Here is an 18,197-nt window from a genome sequence, read left to right on the forward strand (position 1 = left end):
CTTTTAATTATTGTAATGATTTAGTATAGTATAGTTTTGTTTAGTTTTATTTATTTGTTATAACAGTTCCAACTGATGAATGATCATTGTTAAGTAGATTTGGTGATTCTAATATTGATTTTGAATCACCACCGATAATAACTACATCAATGTTCATATTGGCGATATTCAATGCCGATTGAAGTTTAGCACGCATTCCACCGGTTACATCATGCTCTGATTTAGAGTTTGAAACTGAAATATCGTTGTTTGTAAGTGATGATGATGAGATGTTTGATATGATGATAGCATTTGGTTCGTTTGGTGGTCTATCATAAACTCCGCTGACATCGGTTATGAATATAGCTCGGGTTGGTTGTGGTTTAAGTTGTTCACAGAGAACCTGTATGATAGTGTCACCACTCAAGATGGTACAACCTTTCGATCGGTCAAGACATACATCTCCGTGTAGCACTGGAATGATTGATAGATCGAGCATCGATTGAATGGAATCTGCATTGTGTTTGATCACTACATTGTTATCTGTCATCCAACCATCAAATGGCGAACAAGGCATTGCTGATATCGATCGTTTCTGACATTCCAGACAGACCAGATTCAACAATTTCAAAACACTGAATCTAGTTGCAATCATTCCTTTTCTTGAATCAACAACATCATTTACCTCATCAAAGTTATAATTAAAACCACCAGTTATTTTATATTGTTTCGCTTCATGATGACCAAAACTACCTTTTTTTTTATTATATAATATATACAAATATATCAATATCAGATATTCTATTAATAGCTTTAAATTTTCGAACTAATGAATAATAGGTTAAGTAGACAATAGACATACCAGCACCAATGATCAATATCAATTTATAATTTTTCTTTAATAATGAATCTAGAATATCGAGTAAACTATTAAAGTTATCTTGATTCAATTGTTGGTGTTGATCCTTTTTCGTAAGGTAAGCACCTCCACATTTAATTATTAATAATTTATAATCTTTTCTATTCATGTTAACTAAGCTAAACTGTAAACTTTATTTAAAAAAAAACACCTTCAATAGTTTTAATTACAACAACGAATATAAATTTTTTTCACAACGCACTTAAGCAAGTGTGAACATTTCAAATTAAATCTTTAAATTAAATTAAATCTTTGAATTCAAATTTAAATTGATTTAAATATATTTAAAAGAGATACAATATCCATATTCGTTGTTGTAATTAAAACTATAGATTTTGGTTATCGAGTACTGGAGACACCAATCAAGAATACGCAGCAACACTCACGTGCGACTGATGTCTCTTTGCCATTCTGGAAGCAAATAGTGTTATCAAAATCGTTTTCGATTTCAATAAAATCCTATAAATATGAAAAAATGGTAGTTTAGTAACATGTTGATGATAGCTCAATTGGTGATTAATTTGTAAAGGTTTACCGCGAAGAAATGAACATACATATTACAAATTTTTATTAAGATCTTTCAAGTTTACAGCTTACAATATATGAAATTTGAAATCTGAATTAACCTATATTGTTTATAATTCTATTCTACTTCTATACATCCTTTTCTCTTTCATCTTATATCACTATTGACCACAAATAGGTTCCCATTATCCACTACAAGCGTCGGTGCAGGTGAGGTGAAGTCTGACGGTTTCATCATTCCTTTTGACACCATGTCGTCTATGAACTCGTTGATTACCTTGCTATCTTGCGTTGAGTATTTAGGATAGTAGATCTTGCCAATCTCCTCCTTCAATTCAATTTTGAACTCTACTTTTCTTTCTGGTGGCATTCTAAAGAGATATTTGATAAGATTTCTTTGAACTTATCCATTAATTGTTTAGCGAGATCATTCTCTCGTTCTTTTTTACTATCGGAACGGATTTGGTGGTCCAGTTCTTCCAGTTTATCTTTTGTCAACCCATCACACTCAAGTTGAGGATGTCTAGTTGGTGTTGTAATCTGTTCACTAGTAATGCTATCTGATTGTGAACGATTTCGTTCTTATAGTACATTGGGTACTTCTTACTATGATCATTTTTATTGAATACATTGTGGATATAGTCTATTTTCATATTACGTATGATTGGCATTCCTATTATTGATTCGCAACCATGTGTACTAAGTAATCTTTTTAACAAGTAAAACTTTATTGTCTGTGTGGTATCTGTTACCGTCACATCCAACTCGACATATTCATCGATGGTAACTGTCCCTTCAATGGCCCTAGCTACTATCTTCTCTTTCCTTCTTTTTATTTAAAGTGATTAAATTTTAAAAAAATATGAGAAGAATGATTAAAATTTTTATCTTTTTTAGCTCATCTTTTAAACAACTAAGAACCATCTGGTTCATGTAACAAATCGATAAAGTCAATTTTATTCATTTTATTTAAACTTTAAAAAGTTAATATTAATAAGAATAGTTTTTGATTTCCTCTACTTTAATCATTTAATAAATGGTCTTTTAAAAATCAATAGTATTTTATTGTTGTTGTTGTTGTCTAGTTGATTTGGTGTTAAAGTTAAAATAGTTTACATTGATTGATTGACCTAAGGAAGATGGATTCGATGCAACAACCAATTTGTGGTGGCTATCAAAGAAACCTGGATTGGCAATAAGAGCAGCACAGTGGAGAGTACTAAGGTTGATATCCAAGACAAGTTCGTCGGTGGTAGGGTCAATCAAGCTGGAATCTACACTCCAAACAGATGATGTCGATGTCTGGAGTGTCGAGGTGGAAAGTGGCTCGAGTGGACGGATTTGTCCTTGGTCGTATGCTTCTGCCCACCAAGTACCAAAGTTCAAGTAGCCGAGAGTATAGATGTCAGTTGGCAACTGTTGGTGATAGACCCAACCGGTTGACATCGATGCCGGATCGGTTTGTTCATTCACACCCCAGTCTGAGACTTGTTGTGTCGACGATGTCTTCTCAGTCCATGTCTCTGAATAACTACCACCGCCACTGCCAGTGCTCGAATCAATACTGAAACTGATAGTAATGGTTGTAGAGGTAGTCTCCACATTGGTAATGACGTGTGTTTGGTCGACAGTTGGTGGCGAAGTCGATTGCAAATTAAAGTTTGTATCCAACGGTTCACCATTGTAAGTCATCTCATTATTAAAAGAGAATTGATACTGAGAGAATCCCAAAGCATTATTCGGATCATTAACAATCATAGAACTACCAGGATATACAAATCCATCTAGAAATTAAAAATAATAATTAATATTAGGAACTAATTAGTTTTGTTTAGTTTTAGCTCAATTTTGGCATTTGACCTACTTTGAATTAAAGCGAAATTATTAATCTTATTGACGTTATCTTTGTAGATGTAATAGTTGTTGTCGAGACGACGAGAGAATACTTGTTGTTGACCGTTGTAGCTACTTCCAGCGATGGTTATGGCGAATTGCGATACCTCGACGGTTTGAATGTATCCGAATGGTATGGTGGTGTTTGATGGTGGGATAAGCGAGGGAACAGGACCATCATCATCTCCATTCGATGTTAGTTTACCAACTAGATGTTTAACTATTGGTTCACTGCTGACTTGTTGATCATCACCATCATCGACCAACTTTACAAAAGTAACATTGTTATTACCAACCAAACGAGATTCAAGCTCACCACTTTGCTGTTGTTCAACCCAATTAAAAACAACATGATAAGAGATACCCATTGATGTTTTCTTAGGAATGAAAGCCATCACTCTATGATTACCAACTTTACTACAACCATTAATAATAGAACAAATAATTGATTTTGATTCTTGATCTACATCACTAAATATATTATTAATAGTTTATAGGTCGTTAATAAGAATCTTAAAAATAAAAAGATAATCTTAAAAATCTTAAATAAAAAACAAACATAAAACTTACACCAAGATAATTGATTTTCTTTGTTGATGATAATGATGAATGATTTCTTTGTTTTTAGCTAGTGATTTACCACCAATGATCGATTTAATTGAATGATGGTCGTTAGCGCTAAAGAGTAAGGTGGTTGGATCCAAGTCGACTTGATGGCTATGGTCATAATTGGCCTGAAGATGCTTAAGTATTTCAATGTTGAAAGCGTTGTTCAACTCGTGGTCAGTGAATGCATTGGCTAATCCATCTATCATAATCTCTGTAGCTACGGAATAAGCCAAACAGATATTTAATGAAATGATAGTAGTAATAATTAAAATATATTTATTCATAAAGATAATAATTATAATAATACAAATAAGTAAAGTAAAGATTTGTAAATAATACTAAATGATTTGATTATATATATATTCTTTGTGATCACATCTTTTTATACTTTTTCTATTTCTTTTCTTTCCCCTTTCAAAATGATAGATATCTATAAATTATAAAGAATCCATGATTTATTATAAATTCACATGTTGTTTTTTTTTAATCTTGAAACAACCTTTTGCTTTTGATAGATGTTACTTTAATGTCTAATCGATCATTGCTGTGTGTGATAAGTTAATGGGTATTCGTTGATAGATTGATGTTGATTAATTAGTTAATTAAAAACATTTTCTGTTTTTTTTTGATAGTTTTTGATATGATATTATTTTATTTAAAAAAACATATCTATCTTTATCTGTTTGTTATATTAGTTTAGTATATTGAATTGTAACTGGTGTATATTCTTTTAAAAAAATTGATGATATATTTCTTTAAAGGTAGCTTTGTTTTTACAACTCAACTCTGTCCCATAATGCATAGTCCCAATTGTTATTCTTCCGTTTTGGAAGAACATACTTTAGATCGTCTGGACTTCGAATGTAAACTCTATTGAATACTAGTTTTGTAATTAATTTCATCACCAAACATTTCACAGGACAGCGCCTGCAATAACGAATGTACTATAGAAGCAGTAAGGTGGGTGTCCAAATTAATATTTCCCACAACTAAATATTCGACTTTCAACTACTTTCAAAGACTTTCTCTTTTTTTATAAAAGTTCAAAAGGTACATCGGTTTCTTCAATACTTTTCTTATTCTTTTCCTTTGGCTCCAGAGAAAAGTCATCGAGTGACTTTGGAGGAATAATTATTATTTTTGACTGTAGGAAATTTAAATTATAATTTATAATATTAAATAAAAAAATTAAATCAATCGGATATTGTAGATTCTATAGTCCATTAATAAACTTGACAAAAATACTAAATATATTAAAACATTTAAATAAATATTTATTTTGGTATGGAGTTTAGCTAGATAGGCTCACTTGTATTTGAACTAACCACCCAGGTGACTGGACCTGCGTTGTTATATATCGTGGATTTTTTTAAATCTATGAATTGCCCATTATTGATTTAACCTGTGTGCATACGTGCTATTTCATTTTATAGGTTGGGTTTTTTTTTCAAAATGCATACAAAAGCTGTGCAAATTGTTTTCATTTTTTAGGGGAGGCTTAAATTGAAATTACTCATACCTGGATGATCTAGATGAAAAATCATTGAATCTGTGATTGAGAGAATTTCAAAAGAAATGACTGATCAACTGCGCAGTTGGCAAAAAAATCTATTATTTCATCCCTCATTTGGGTATGACAATTATTTAAGAACAATGTTTGTTCTCTCCCTTTAAAGTTACGCCAATCAATCAAACAACTACGTCATTACTAGATCTATCTATAAATAAAATTTACAAGTAAAATGTCCTCATTCAATTACACAGATTCAGAGATTAAAGCTAGACAAGAAGTCATTGGATATGCCGTTGAACAATTAGCCGTTTACAATGAATCCCGTATCGATATTGGTGAGAAACCATTTACTAATCTCTCACAAGTAGTAAATGATTTACGTCAAGGTGGTTCCGACAGTGATACTGTTAATTACTACAGAGAATTAAACAATCAACAAAACCAAGCTAAACACGATTTCACCAAAAACTACAAGGATTAACTTTATAACTAAAACTGTTAAATTAAACCAATAAAAGTCTACAATGACTCAAATCCTTAATTCATGTTATCACATGAATAATTAATTAAAGAATTATAATATATTATTAATATTAAAATGTTTTGTTCAATTAATACCTTGTTTGCGTTAATTTAACAAGAATTGTTTGGTAAAACCATTTCTTCTTGTAGTTGTTGTTTTTCTTGTTCATCTTTCACCACATTTGCTTTCGATAGATGTTACTTTAATGTCTAATCGATCATTGCTGCTGTGTGTGTGATTAATGGGTATTGGTTGATTGATTGATGTTGATTAATTAGTTAATTAATAACATTTTCTGTTGTTTTTTTGATAGTTTTGATATGATATTATTTTATTTAAAAAACATATCTATCTTTATCTGTTGGTTTATATTAGTTTAGTATATTGAATTGTAACTGGTGTATATTCTTTTAAAAAAATTGATGATATATTTCTTTCAAGGTACCTAAAATAATAATAATAAGAGGAATATCTGTTAGTTCAACAATATGTTTAAAGTTGTAGTTATTAATTATAGTCTTATGTTGAATATTATACTTTATAAATTCTTCGAGTGCTTTTGTTATAATTATTACAGTTTTTTCATCCATATCAGAGGATTGTATGAGTTCAGGCATTTTAACTAAGAGAGGAATGATAATGATTGTTAGCAATTGCAATTGCAATTTAGAAAGGATTTATAAAACCAATAGCAATCTTACCAAATAATCTTAACAAGTGCTCTGCACCATATATCTCTGACATTGGCTTATTCGGATAACACTTTAACATTTCACCATATTGCGGTCTTTCGAATTTGTATAATAGTAGCACACCTACTGCTTTATTAAAATAACTTTCTATGCCATCTGCAACTTGTTCTATATTTTCAATACTTTTTTTTTTTTGAATTGAAATTAAAGGATCATCATTAGTTAGGAAGTTAAGTTAAACATGATTGATTTGTGATTTGTGATTGTGATAAATACTGTTCATTCTGACTTGAAAAGTCTTCTAATAGTGATTTGATTGAAGGATTTCTTGGTAGTGAAACTATCTGTTGAATTGTTGTTCATTGATAAAAAAAGTTAGTTAATTTGTTGATTTGTTTGCTTGTTTGCTGTGGAGATCGAATCAGAAGTTTAAAAGTAACATGTATACATTACAGATTTATCATTATTTACACTTGCCCAATCATCTACCAGTTGTTTCTTGAGGATGTCGGGTATCACTATATCAATACCATTCAAATGTGAAGGTGTATTGGAAGAGTCGGAAGGTATTCTCTTTCTTTTGTTGGCAGCACTACTACTACCACTACCACCACCACCACTGAAAGCATTACTGGCATTGCTTGTAGTTGTTGTTGTAGTTGTAGAATAACCCATTCTTTCATCTTCATCGTGATCCCTTGGTTTCTTCTTCAACGAAGACAATGGTTTAGGTCCAACTTTCTTTGGTAAATCTTTATTCTTTTCTGTCATCCTTGTATCTATCTATATCCAATATATATATATCTAATACATATATATATCTTATCTCTTTTTAAAGAAAAAATAATCAAAAAAATTAATCAAAAAAAAAAAAAAAAAGCAGGGTTGGTCAGTCCAAAAACTTTTTAAATTTAAATTAAATTTATTGGTTAACTTGATGCATCAAACAATTTGTTATTACATTGTTGATTCTATTAATATAATATATACATATATGTATTGGGATGAGATGATAATAGTACATTTAAATTTATTTAAATTTTTATGTAATATTGTTGTTATTATTATTATTATTTTTACAAAGGTGAGGTGGAGAAAGAAAATTGGATTGGTTTATAGGTTCATGTTAAGTAGTGGAGTATCGGCTACACCAAATTCATTGTCCCATTCCTTCACGTATCGGTCGTGGATTTTTTTTTTTTCCTGTTTGATGTTTCTTTTTTTCTGGATTCTCTTGATTCCCAGAGTGATCAGTCGTCGGAGGAGTTCGCAAATTAAGAATAGACCGAGGAACCATAAAACGGTGGCGGTGATACCACCTCTCTGAATGGTTACTTCTTGGTTACCGCAGTTCTCGCCGTCGACAAAGCTGTAGACACCACGGTTCAGTGAGTAGAATGAATGGAAGAATTGACCCATTTGAATCCAGGGGAAGAGACGCTCCCATTTCGGATTGATTCCACCGACCGAGTATGGGTCGTTGCCATGTCCGACCACATCGTAGATGAACGAGGTCTGCGCTGTTTTGAAGGTGTTCCAGAGGAGTTCGTTGGTAAAGTAGGAAGCGTTGATTGGCGCACTCTGATTGTAGTTGATATTCGGTATTTCAAAGACGGTCCAGCCTGTAGCGCCCAGACCGCCACGATGGTAGTCGTTGGCGGACACCACGCGAATTCCTTGCGACCGCGCGAACACCAGTGTTTGGAAGTCGAAATAGATTCCGTTGGCGACATCAAAAAAGTCGACACCCCAGTCGGCAAACTGCTGGATTGTCGGCATGTCGAGACCGGACCAATATGCCCAGGGTCGGTGATTCATCACCACCATGCCGCCGAGCTCATGAGTACGGTTGATAGCCAACTGTATCTCCAAGTCGGTCGGATTCTTTATTGGTGTGATCGACTCGTTGATTCCGATGAAATTCAAGTGGCAACGGCAATTCGACCATTCGAAACCGGCGATCACCTTGATCTGGTCGTTGTACTTCTCCTCGGCGATCTTTTGCGCGGCGAGCGCACCCGCTATCGTATTGTGATCGGTTACGATCATCGCGTTATAGCCATTGGCAATGTGCCATTGGATGTTTTGCTCGGGTGTGAGTGAGCCGTCCGAATAGGTGGTGTGACAATGCGTGTCCATCAAGACGTTGTAAGTGAAATTCGAATCGAACGTGGCCATCGAACGTGGATCGAAACTCCAATTCATCTGAACGTTGACCGCTGTATATGGATAGGGTGGACTGTTGTAGATGATAACACTGACCACCGCTACTATTCCAACGATACAACAGGTGATCAACAACCTAACGAAAGAAGGTAGCAAACAGCATCCTACTTTTTTCTTTACTACATCCCAATCTATTTGTACCATATTTCTTCTATTTCTATTATAATATTTTATTTATTTATCTATAGATAGATTAGATAGATTTATAAATATATTAAAACTTCTCAAATCTTGATCCTAAACTCATATTGGTCGGTTGATTTTTTTTTAATTTTTTAAAAATAATATATTTTTTTAAATTAAATTTGAGGGGTTAGAATTTCACACACACCCGATAACTTTAACAAATCTTATATCTTTAAAAACCTGACATTTTTAAAAAACAAAAGAGAAGAAAGGTTAGAAATGCATTATTTAAGTTGATATTTAAAGATAAATAAATAAACAATTTCAAAAATATTATAACCTTGTTTTAATCAAAATGTTGAAGTATGTCGTTGCACAAATAAAGAAAATCTAAAGAGTATAAGAATAATAATTAAAAGACATATATTGATATATTTTTAATTTTTTAAATTATAATTTTAAAAAAAGAGAATATTTATTATATTTGATTTAAAGAATGATTGATTCTTTCCAATGTTTTCGATTTACCAAGTGTTTCGATGGTTAGTGGTAAATTACCACCGGTCGGATTAGCAGTAATCAAATAACGTAGGACAGACATAAGTTGGTTGGTTTTTCCAGTGATTTCTTTGTCGGTTTTTAACTCTGGGTATAATGTTCTTGCAGTGGATTGAAGTGTTTGATAGATTACATCGGATTGATATTGTGATTCATCCAATTCACTTAGATTTTGTAATAGCTGGTTTGCTTGTGCAGGTGACACGTCTGACTTCCAAATCTTCTCTTTCATCTTCATTGCTTGTTCACTGTTCATCTGTGGATGTACGAAAAACGGTGCCAACAGTGTATAGGATTCATCGATCTTCACAATACGCTCCTTAATACAATGAATCGCTCTCTTTAGATATCCATCATCAATAGACGATTCATCGATAGCCAACCGTTGAACCAAACTATCTTTAATCTGTTTTGCCAACACCAAATAACTATCGTCGTTTGCCAGCAACAATCTAATATGATTAACATTCATCCAATCTAATCTCTCAATATTAACAACACTACCAGATTTATTAATCGATTCCAAAGTAAACTAATAATAACAAACAAACAAACATTAGTTAAAGATAAACATAATAACTTTATATATAAAGTAATAAACAACTTACACCATCAACTAATTCATCCAATGTAAATATCTCTTTGTTTGATTCAGAGGGTGACCAACCTAATAGTGCAACAAAGTTAACTAATGCTTCAGGTAAATATCCTTTATTCTTTTTAAAATAGTAATAATAGTAATAATAATAAGTAAGTATTAAATTTGTTATTATTACAATGTATATATTGTTTTTTTTTGAATAGCGCTAAATACATACTATATAACTATCAACAGAAACATCACCTTGTCTTTTCGATAGTTTTGATTTATCAGAGTTTAAGAGTAATGGTAGATGTGCAAATACAGGTGTTTTCCAACCGAAATACTCGTAGAGTAGAATGTGTTTTGGTGTGCTGTTTAACCATTCTTCACCTCTGATGATGTGTGTTATACCCATGAGATGATCGTCGACCACCGATGCCAAATGATAGGTTGGAAATCCGTCGGATTTCATCAGAATCTGATCGTCTATCTGTTGATTACTGAATTGTACGTTTCCTTTGACGACATCTGTGAATTTTGTTGTCTTATCGCTCGGTACCTTCATTCTAATGGTGAATTCACCGGGTTTCGCCTCCGCTCGGATCTTATCTTGCATGCTGGCACACGAGCATCGCTCCGGCATGATTGCACCTTTCTTTGCCTTTAGATTACGTGCATTCTCTAGTTCCTCCGGTGTACATACACATCGATATGCATAGCCTTGTTCAAGGAGACGGTCGGCATGCTGCTGGTAGATAGCGAGTCGTTCGGATTGCACATACGAAGGTATGTCGATGTGAGTGGCTGGACGAGCAGGTCCTTCATCATAGGGAATACCTGCCCACGTTAAGCAATCCTCTAGATTCTTTGCTGAACCCTCTACGGTTCTCGCTCTATCGGTATCCTCTATTCTCAGAATAAAAGTACCGTTGTTCTTCTTTGCGAATAGATAGTTAAAGAGAGCGGTACGCAAACCACCCAAATGCATCATACCAGTCGGACTCGGTGCATATCTAACTCTAACTTTATTATCTATTGTTGTTTCATTACTTTTACTACTATTGTTACTATTAGTACAATATCTATTTGAAAATAATGATAAAGATGATAGTTGTGAAAATGTTCCTATACCACTACTACTACTACTATTATGTTGATTTAAAGTGGTAGTTAAAAATCTGTTATTAATAACACTTTGACTGTTATTATATAATTTAACTATATTTAATCTCAACATTCTTTGTGAAGATTAAAATGGTAATTAATTATAAGAAAATTAAACAAAAAAAACGAACAAACTATTTTTTTTTTTTTTTTTTTTTTTGATCAAAGATATTATGATCATCGACAGTAACAATCATCATTATCATTACAACACTATCACAAAACAAGTAAATACAAAACAAACAGAATCAATTCACAACCACCACCACCACTCATGAAGAACTATCCTATAATTGTATTAGATTTTTAGTTTATTATAATACATTGACAAAGAATGTATTCGAGATTCAGCTAGATATTCAGGTACAAACAAGAGAAAACTAAACTAAACATCAAGTACTTTTTTTATATGAGTCGAGAAGAGACATAATCGTGTAACAAACTATTATTAAGAAAGATTTTTTTATGAATGATGAAGTAGATTTCCTGGTTAAGAAACATAATCATGGATAATATATATATATATATATTTGGTACAACCTGTTTTATTGAATTTGTTTTTAGAATGCTGGTCTGAGTCCTTCTAGAATGATTCATTCATTGGGAACCGACTACGGAATTAGAAAAAAGATATTTTTTATTTATAGAATTTTTGAATGATTTTTCGCAAATTAATTAATAAAGTAAAGTTGTAAAATCAATCAATCAAGTTATTATTTATTTATTTATTCCTAAATACATTATTTTTTAGTAGTTAGTTTTCTTGTAAAATATATTATTTATTATATTTTTATTAAATTTTAGTTTTAGAGACATGACATATCACGCAGCAGTAAGTTCATCTAATTTGGAGGAACTAAGAAGATTGTTGGTTGAACAACCACAGAATATCGATGAATTGAATGAGAAAAAAGAGACTCCACTGTTGGTAGCGGTTCACAACAACAATGTGCCGGTAGCACAGATCCTTATTGAAGCCGGTGCCAATCTGAATATTCAAGATCAAATTCAAGATAGTCCCTATCTGTACGCAGGTGCTCACGGTCGTTCCGACATCCTCAGACTGATGTTGAAGCGTAGTGATATCGACTTTACCGTTTACAATAGATACGGTGGTAACTGTATCATTCCAGCCAGTGAGAAGGGTCACCTGGAGAACGTTCGTATCCTGCTGGCCGACGGTCGTGAGAACATCAACCATATCAACCGATTGAATTGGACTGCCCTGCTGGAGATCGTCTACTACGACAACGACGATCAACTCTATCAAGACATTGCACGTGCCCTCCTCGAAGGCGGTGCCGATCCAAACATCCGCTGTGGACACGGTAAAACAGCGTTACAATATGCCAAGGAAAAAGGTTTCAAAAATTTAGAACAACTCATTATTGATTTTGGAGGAAAAGAATAAATAAGTTATTTGTTTTTGTTTTGTTATTATTATAGTATCTGTTTGTTTTGTTTTGTTTTGTTTTGTTTTGTTTTGTTGTAATAGTAATTCATAGGTTGGTTGGTTGTTTGCACCATTAATGATGATTAAAAGTTAATATTTTACTTGAGGTTTTCGAAATGGTTAGTTCACCTCGTAGATCTATTTCCATGAGTTGACGAACTTGTTCTTTGGAGATGCCGAGCGAGAGCAGCCATCCAAGTTTACTGGCGGCAGCTTCCACTGTCATGTCGTGTCCGCTGACAGCTCCGGCGTCGAGCAGTGTTTTTCCGGTTTCATAGTGTTTGAGATTGACGGTGCCGTGAACACATTGACTAGTAACAACAACGACCACTCCACGCTTGACGGCAGCGACAATCAAGTTGAGGAAATGTTTCTTTTTGGCTGGCGCGTTGCCGCTTCCATACGATTGGATGATCAAACCCTCGAGCGGTTCTCTCAGCAGGTTCTCTACGCAGTCATCAGAGAATCCCGGTACGAGATGCAAAACCAACACATTCTTATTCATCGTTTCGTGCACACGGAAACGACCTTTTGGTTGTCGCAGCACGATGTTTGTATTGATATCGAAATCCATACCGAGCTTACCGAGAGGGTCGCAATTCGGTGATTCAAAGGCAGCCAAACTCCAGGAATCGATCTTCCGACAACGATTGCCACGCAGCAGCTGATTGTTAAAGAATACACAGACCTCGGGAATATCGAATTTACCGGCAAACATTATCGCCGTCACCAGATTGCGTTTCGCATCGTTTATAACATCGCCAATCGGAATCTGGCTACCCGTCAGAATCACTGGTTTACCTAGATTCTCCAACATAAACGAGAGTGCCGATGCAGTGTAAGCCATAGTATCGGTACCATGAATAATAACGAATCCATCGTAATCATAGTAGTTCTCTTCGATCATCTTGGCTATTTTAACCCAATCTTCGTGATCCATATCCGAGCTATCAATAGGTGGATGAAACTATATATATATATAGTTAATTGACCAAACCAATGTTTTGTTTTTAGTTTTAGTTTTAGTTTTAGTTTTAGTATTGTTATTTATTGGTCGGTTATTTACCTCTGTAAGTTTATAAGATGGCATTTCAGGTGATTTCATCTCTGGTAGCATCTCTAGTTGCTCTACTATGTAGTTTGGTTCGGGACGGAGTGTACCGTGAATGGGGTCACGTTTCATACCGAGCGTACCACCTGTATAGATAATGAATACACTTGCTTTCAAGACTTTGGAGATCGATGACATTGAAGTTCTCAACAATGATATATTACTACCGGATACCTCTTGAATCTTTTGTTTTATTTCCGTTTCCTCTTCAACCGTTATATTAGAAGTAGAAGTATAACTAGTTCTAGTAGATGTAATAGAAGTACCATGATTCAATGTTGTCTCCAACACCGCAGATTTATTACCATTCATTCTATAAATATATATAAATCTAATAAGTTATATTGAATAAAAAACAAGATATAGATAGATAAAACTGATAATTCACATCAATAGATTATATTAAATTTTATTAATTGAGAATTATATTAAAATTAATATTATTATTAAATGAAAAATATAATAGTTTAGTTTGTTATTAAAATTGGGATTCTCAAAAATCAATTTGTTTGCATGTTGTTTTTTGTTTTTGTTATTTCGGATTCTCTGATTTGTTTTATTTTTAGAGTAACAAATAAGTAAATATAACAAAACATATAGATGTTATTATTAAGGAATGTGGTTGTTGATAAACTCCGCTAGAGACATTCGATATCCATTTAGATTTGTTTTGACATTCTTTAGTGGCATTGTGTATGTTTTGGTCGATAATTGTGCAATTCTTGCATGTGCTATCACATGAGTAGCTGGTTAGCTCCGTATCTGTACAATTAAAAAATGCGTACTTATTTGTATCCTCTTGAACACAAAGATTCTTTTTTAAGGTATAGCCAACGAAATTCTTTGTGCACTCGTCGTCAGAGTAAAACATTGCAGCACATGTACCTGATTTAGACAAATCGATGGCTTCACTGTTGAAATTGGCAATCTTCGCTATCTTGGATCTATATTTGTTGTCATGAGGCAAACAAATGTTTACATAGTTCTTGGTATTTACTGTGGCATTGACATCGGAATGATCAGTCAGACTGCAATTTATAGAACTTCCGCCATCAACAGTTTGTGTGTACTCGATATAATAATCATCATAAACAGCAATCAAGCCTGAAACTGAACAAGTATCATAATATTCTGTAATGTATGGAGAACCACCACAATCTTGATTAGGGAAATAATTAATAATTATTTGATTTGTATATTTTGTTGGTAATACTAAAGTTGAACTTGTCGATTTTAATAATATTAATAATAAAAATATAGTTGTCAACATTTTTTAATAACTTTTAAAATGATTGTTATATATATATATATAAGAAAACAAAGTATTTTATTGAAATATGTTTAATATTGTTATTTGATAATATAATACACTTTTATTTTAAACATATTGGAATATGATCAATGAACATTGAAATTCATGTATTTTATTTATACCCACACTACCTTTTCCTTTTTAAAAGTAGTGATTAAACTTAACATCTCGATTTCGAGTGTTTTTAATTTATTTGAATCATCTACCATTCAACACATAGTGTTGATTGCAATTTATAATAAACATCTTTGAAATTAATAATTTATAAATAGATTATGGTATAGAAATAAAAAGTGATATTCAAATTAATTGTTTGTGAATTTCAATTGGCATGTTAAACAACCAGTAAGAAATAGTGAATATGTGAATCTTGATAAATTTATAAATTCATTGTATGTTAAGAAATATTATTGATAAATTATTTATTTGATTTTGTTTTTAATTAATTGAACAACCCTAGAGGTTATTTTAAAGTTGTTTAAAAAGCAAATGTCAATGGTGAAAAGATTGGCATTGTTAAATTGGAGTTGGGTGAGTTGGTGTATTCAAGAGTATTGAGATTCAAGGTTGTGAATTCATAGTTGTTGGTTTGGGTGGATGAAATGATGATGGCGTAATCACCGTAGGTTGCAATTGGAACGATCATAATATTCTGTGGGAAGTAGAATGGAATCTTGAGGAAGAGCTTGTAACTCAAATCCGAGAGATCTACGGAATAGAAGAGGAAAAGAGTTTCTCTGGTGTCAACGAGAACCATTTGACCGTTGTTGTAGATTGGAACTGGTCTGATCGATTGCAAAGTCATGATTTGCTTGCTGACCATCTTTTTGGTGAGGAGATTGAAAATGGCGAGGTGAGTCATCGAATTCTTATCGGTGTATGTGATATAATAGTGTCCAGTGGAATCGTCATAACAACCGACTGGTGGTGCGAGGTATGGAATATTTAATGGTACGACATCACTGGATGATTAATTAATCGAATCGAATCGAATCAAACAATAATTTATTTTGTTAGAAATTTCTAAATCAAATGAATCAACATTAAGATCTCATAAACTTACATTGTTTTCTTGGCGAAATTCCAAATGTTAATGACCATGGCGCTGTCAACTGCAGTGGCACCAACAACTGCAACAATCTTGTGTGCTGCATCGTATGCATAACGTTGAGCAGCAATAGCATAGGAGATGGATTTTTTCATTTCACTTAAAACAATGAATGAGTTGTTCTGTGTAGATAGATGTTAATAATTATGTTTTTTTATTTATTAACAATATATACAATACTTACTGTAATTGAATATTCAACAAGCCAAGTATTAACTCCTTGAGCCAATAATGTAATGGTTTGTGAATCTGCATCGGTAGCTAAGACACTGCTGAGATCATAATGTATATCTGGATAAGAGGTATTACCGATAAAGGCTGCAGTGGATGCATTGAATACAGTATATTGTGATTCAATTGTGAAGAGACCGAATGTAGTTGGAATATATTCTGAATGTACACACTAAATGTAATAATAATGATTTCATTGTAAGAAAAATTATGATCAATTTTTTAATTTCAAAAAGTTAATTTAAAAAATGAAAAATTTACACTTATAGCTAAAATGAGCGCCAAGAATATTATTTTATTCATTTTTATCTTTTCTTATTTGTTTTTTATATATTTAATAGTTTTCGTTAATAAATAATTATGATTTGTTATTTTCAAATTGACAACACCCATGATTATAAATAGCTATTGTTCTTGTTTCCAAAAGAATCGATTTTTGATATACAATCTTGATTTTTTTTTAAGATTATTTTAAAATTTTAAAAAAAATGTCGGATTCTAAATAAATATCAAAGATTTTTGTAAAAATGAAGTGATTTTCATTATTGTTGGTATGGAATACAATATAATTTTTTATTCTCGATCTTATTAAAAAAACAATATCCTAATAATAAATATCTTTAAGTTATTTTATCGTATTGCTTATCACCAAATTTTAATTTTTCCAAGTAATAATCTTTTAGGTTTTATTTTTCGAATTACTTTTCTTATGTTTTATCCTGTCATTTCGGGATCTTACATCATCAACTCAAAAAAATCTTCTCACACTTCGGGATCAATAAAACTCCATGGAGATGTTGATATGCTTTCATAATTTAAACAATACAATATTATTAGAATTTGAATTATGAAATCTCACTAAAAGTTGATTATTCTCGAACAGCAACATTGCAGATCTAAAGAAAGAGATCTTTCTTTAATGTAATGAAAAAATAAAACTAATTTCTTGTATATATGATTGTACATCTATTACACATTAGTAATTCATGACAAAGAATATCAAAAATGGATAGTATTTAAAGTTTAGAAAAAAAATTATTATTTCATTTTACCACTCTTACCACTTTTGCGTTATCTCTTATTTGACGATAACACTCATTGAAGTTCAAGATAGATTTTTCACTAAATTTTGAATAAGTAAAAAGAAAAAGAACTCCAAAAAAAAAAAAGAATTTTGCAAAAACAAAAAAATTGCACATGTTGCAAACATAAAAAAAAAAAAAACACCCATCATTTGGGAAACAAGATCTCATTCTCATCGCACTAAACAACTTAATACATCCCAGAAAAAGTGTTGTTTTTTAAATTGAATTGTTTCCGTTGTTTTTTTTATTTTATTTTATTTTATTTAATTTTAATTTTATTAATTTGCAATGCTTCTTCCTCAGAAACAAGGACTCTGAAGTTTGATATAATATTTTTAGATAATAAACAACAAATAATATCGGTGGTAAACCATCGTTGTAACCCCCAATTTAAATAATAAATAGTCAATCAGAAATAGATTAGTCAGACTCTTTATTTTTTTGTCATTTCAGAGATTAGTTCAATCATATTCATTATTCATTATCCATTATCCATTGTTTACCATTTTATTTATTCGTTTATACATCATTCATACATACGTATTTTATATGAAATTAGTTAGTTGGCAATCATCAACCTTTGAATT

General features: G+C 32.1%; 9 protein-coding genes across 9 annotated transcripts; 3 read left to right on the forward strand and 6 right to left on the reverse strand.

The window, feature by feature from the left end:
* Positions 1-46: 46 nt before the first annotated feature.
* Positions 47-2,387, reverse strand: PPL_11306 (amino acid kinase; the record flags this gene model as incomplete). The annotated part of the gene is made up of 5 exons (XM_020582062.1): positions 47-732; positions 842-1,029; positions 1,776-1,983; positions 2,031-2,251; positions 2,362-2,387. The coding sequence occupies 5 exons, from the start codon at positions 2,385-2,387 to the stop codon at positions 47-49; spliced, it is 1,329 nt and encodes a 442-aa protein (XP_020427365.1).
* Positions 2,388-2,485: 98 nt separating this feature from the next.
* PPL_11307 (uncharacterized protein) lies at positions 2,486-4,209 on the reverse strand (the record flags this gene model as incomplete). Its single annotated transcript, XM_020582063.1, has 3 exons — positions 2,486-3,207; positions 3,288-3,787; positions 3,887-4,209. 3 exons carry the CDS (start codon positions 4,207-4,209, stop codon positions 2,486-2,488), a joined length of 1,545 nt encoding a protein of 514 aa, XP_020427366.1.
* A 1,458-nt stretch (positions 4,210-5,667) lies between these two features.
* On the forward strand, positions 5,668-5,919 carry PPL_11308 (uncharacterized protein; the record flags this gene model as incomplete). The annotated part of the gene is made up of 1 exon (XM_020582064.1): positions 5,668-5,919. The coding sequence occupies one exon, from the start codon at positions 5,668-5,670 to the stop codon at positions 5,917-5,919; it is 252 nt and encodes an 83-aa protein (XP_020427367.1).
* Positions 5,920-6,627: 708 nt separating this feature from the next.
* PPL_11309 (uncharacterized protein) lies at positions 6,628-7,424 on the reverse strand (the record flags this gene model as incomplete). Its single annotated transcript, XM_020582065.1, has 2 exons — positions 6,628-6,782; positions 7,094-7,424. 2 exons carry the CDS (start codon positions 7,422-7,424, stop codon positions 6,628-6,630), a joined length of 486 nt encoding a protein of 161 aa, XP_020427368.1.
* Positions 7,425-8,054: 630 nt separating this feature from the next.
* On the forward strand, positions 8,055-9,114 carry PPL_11310 (uncharacterized protein; the record flags this gene model as incomplete). Its single annotated transcript, XM_020582066.1, has 2 exons — positions 8,055-8,748; positions 9,068-9,114. 2 exons carry the CDS (start codon positions 8,055-8,057, stop codon positions 9,112-9,114), a joined length of 741 nt encoding a protein of 246 aa, XP_020427369.1.
* A 369-nt stretch (positions 9,115-9,483) lies between these two features.
* Positions 9,484-11,383, reverse strand: mgluS (glutamate--tRNA ligase; the record flags this gene model as incomplete). Its single annotated transcript, XM_020582067.1, has 3 exons — positions 9,484-10,095; positions 10,172-10,279; positions 10,382-11,383. The coding sequence occupies 3 exons, from the start codon at positions 11,381-11,383 to the stop codon at positions 9,484-9,486; spliced, it is 1,722 nt and encodes a 573-aa protein (XP_020427370.1).
* A 741-nt stretch (positions 11,384-12,124) lies between these two features.
* On the forward strand, positions 12,125-12,721 carry PPL_11312 (ankyrin repeat domain-containing protein; the record flags this gene model as incomplete). The annotated part of the gene is made up of 1 exon (XM_020582068.1): positions 12,125-12,721. One exon carries the CDS (start codon positions 12,125-12,127, stop codon positions 12,719-12,721), a length of 597 nt encoding a protein of 198 aa, XP_020427371.1.
* Positions 12,722-12,836: 115 nt separating this feature from the next.
* aspA (L-asparaginase I) lies at positions 12,837-15,144 on the reverse strand (the record flags this gene model as incomplete). The annotated part of the gene is made up of 3 exons (XM_020582069.1): positions 12,837-13,730; positions 13,830-14,187; positions 14,447-15,144. 3 exons carry the CDS (start codon positions 15,142-15,144, stop codon positions 12,837-12,839), a joined length of 1,950 nt encoding a protein of 649 aa, XP_020427372.1.
* Positions 15,145-15,664: 520 nt separating this feature from the next.
* Positions 15,665-16,828, reverse strand: PPL_11314 (uncharacterized protein; the record flags this gene model as incomplete). Its single annotated transcript, XM_020582070.1, has 4 exons — positions 15,665-16,148; positions 16,250-16,416; positions 16,479-16,697; positions 16,787-16,828. The coding sequence occupies 4 exons, from the start codon at positions 16,826-16,828 to the stop codon at positions 15,665-15,667; spliced, it is 912 nt and encodes a 303-aa protein (XP_020427373.1).
* Between the last annotated feature and the right edge of the window lie 1,369 nt (positions 16,829-18,197).

This window comes from Heterostelium album (genome assembly GCF_000004825.1).
Source record: "Heterostelium album PN500 unplaced genomic scaffold PPL_scaffold13, whole genome shotgun sequence".
Lineage (NCBI taxonomy): Eukaryota > Evosea > Eumycetozoa > Acytosteliales > Acytosteliaceae > Heterostelium > Heterostelium album.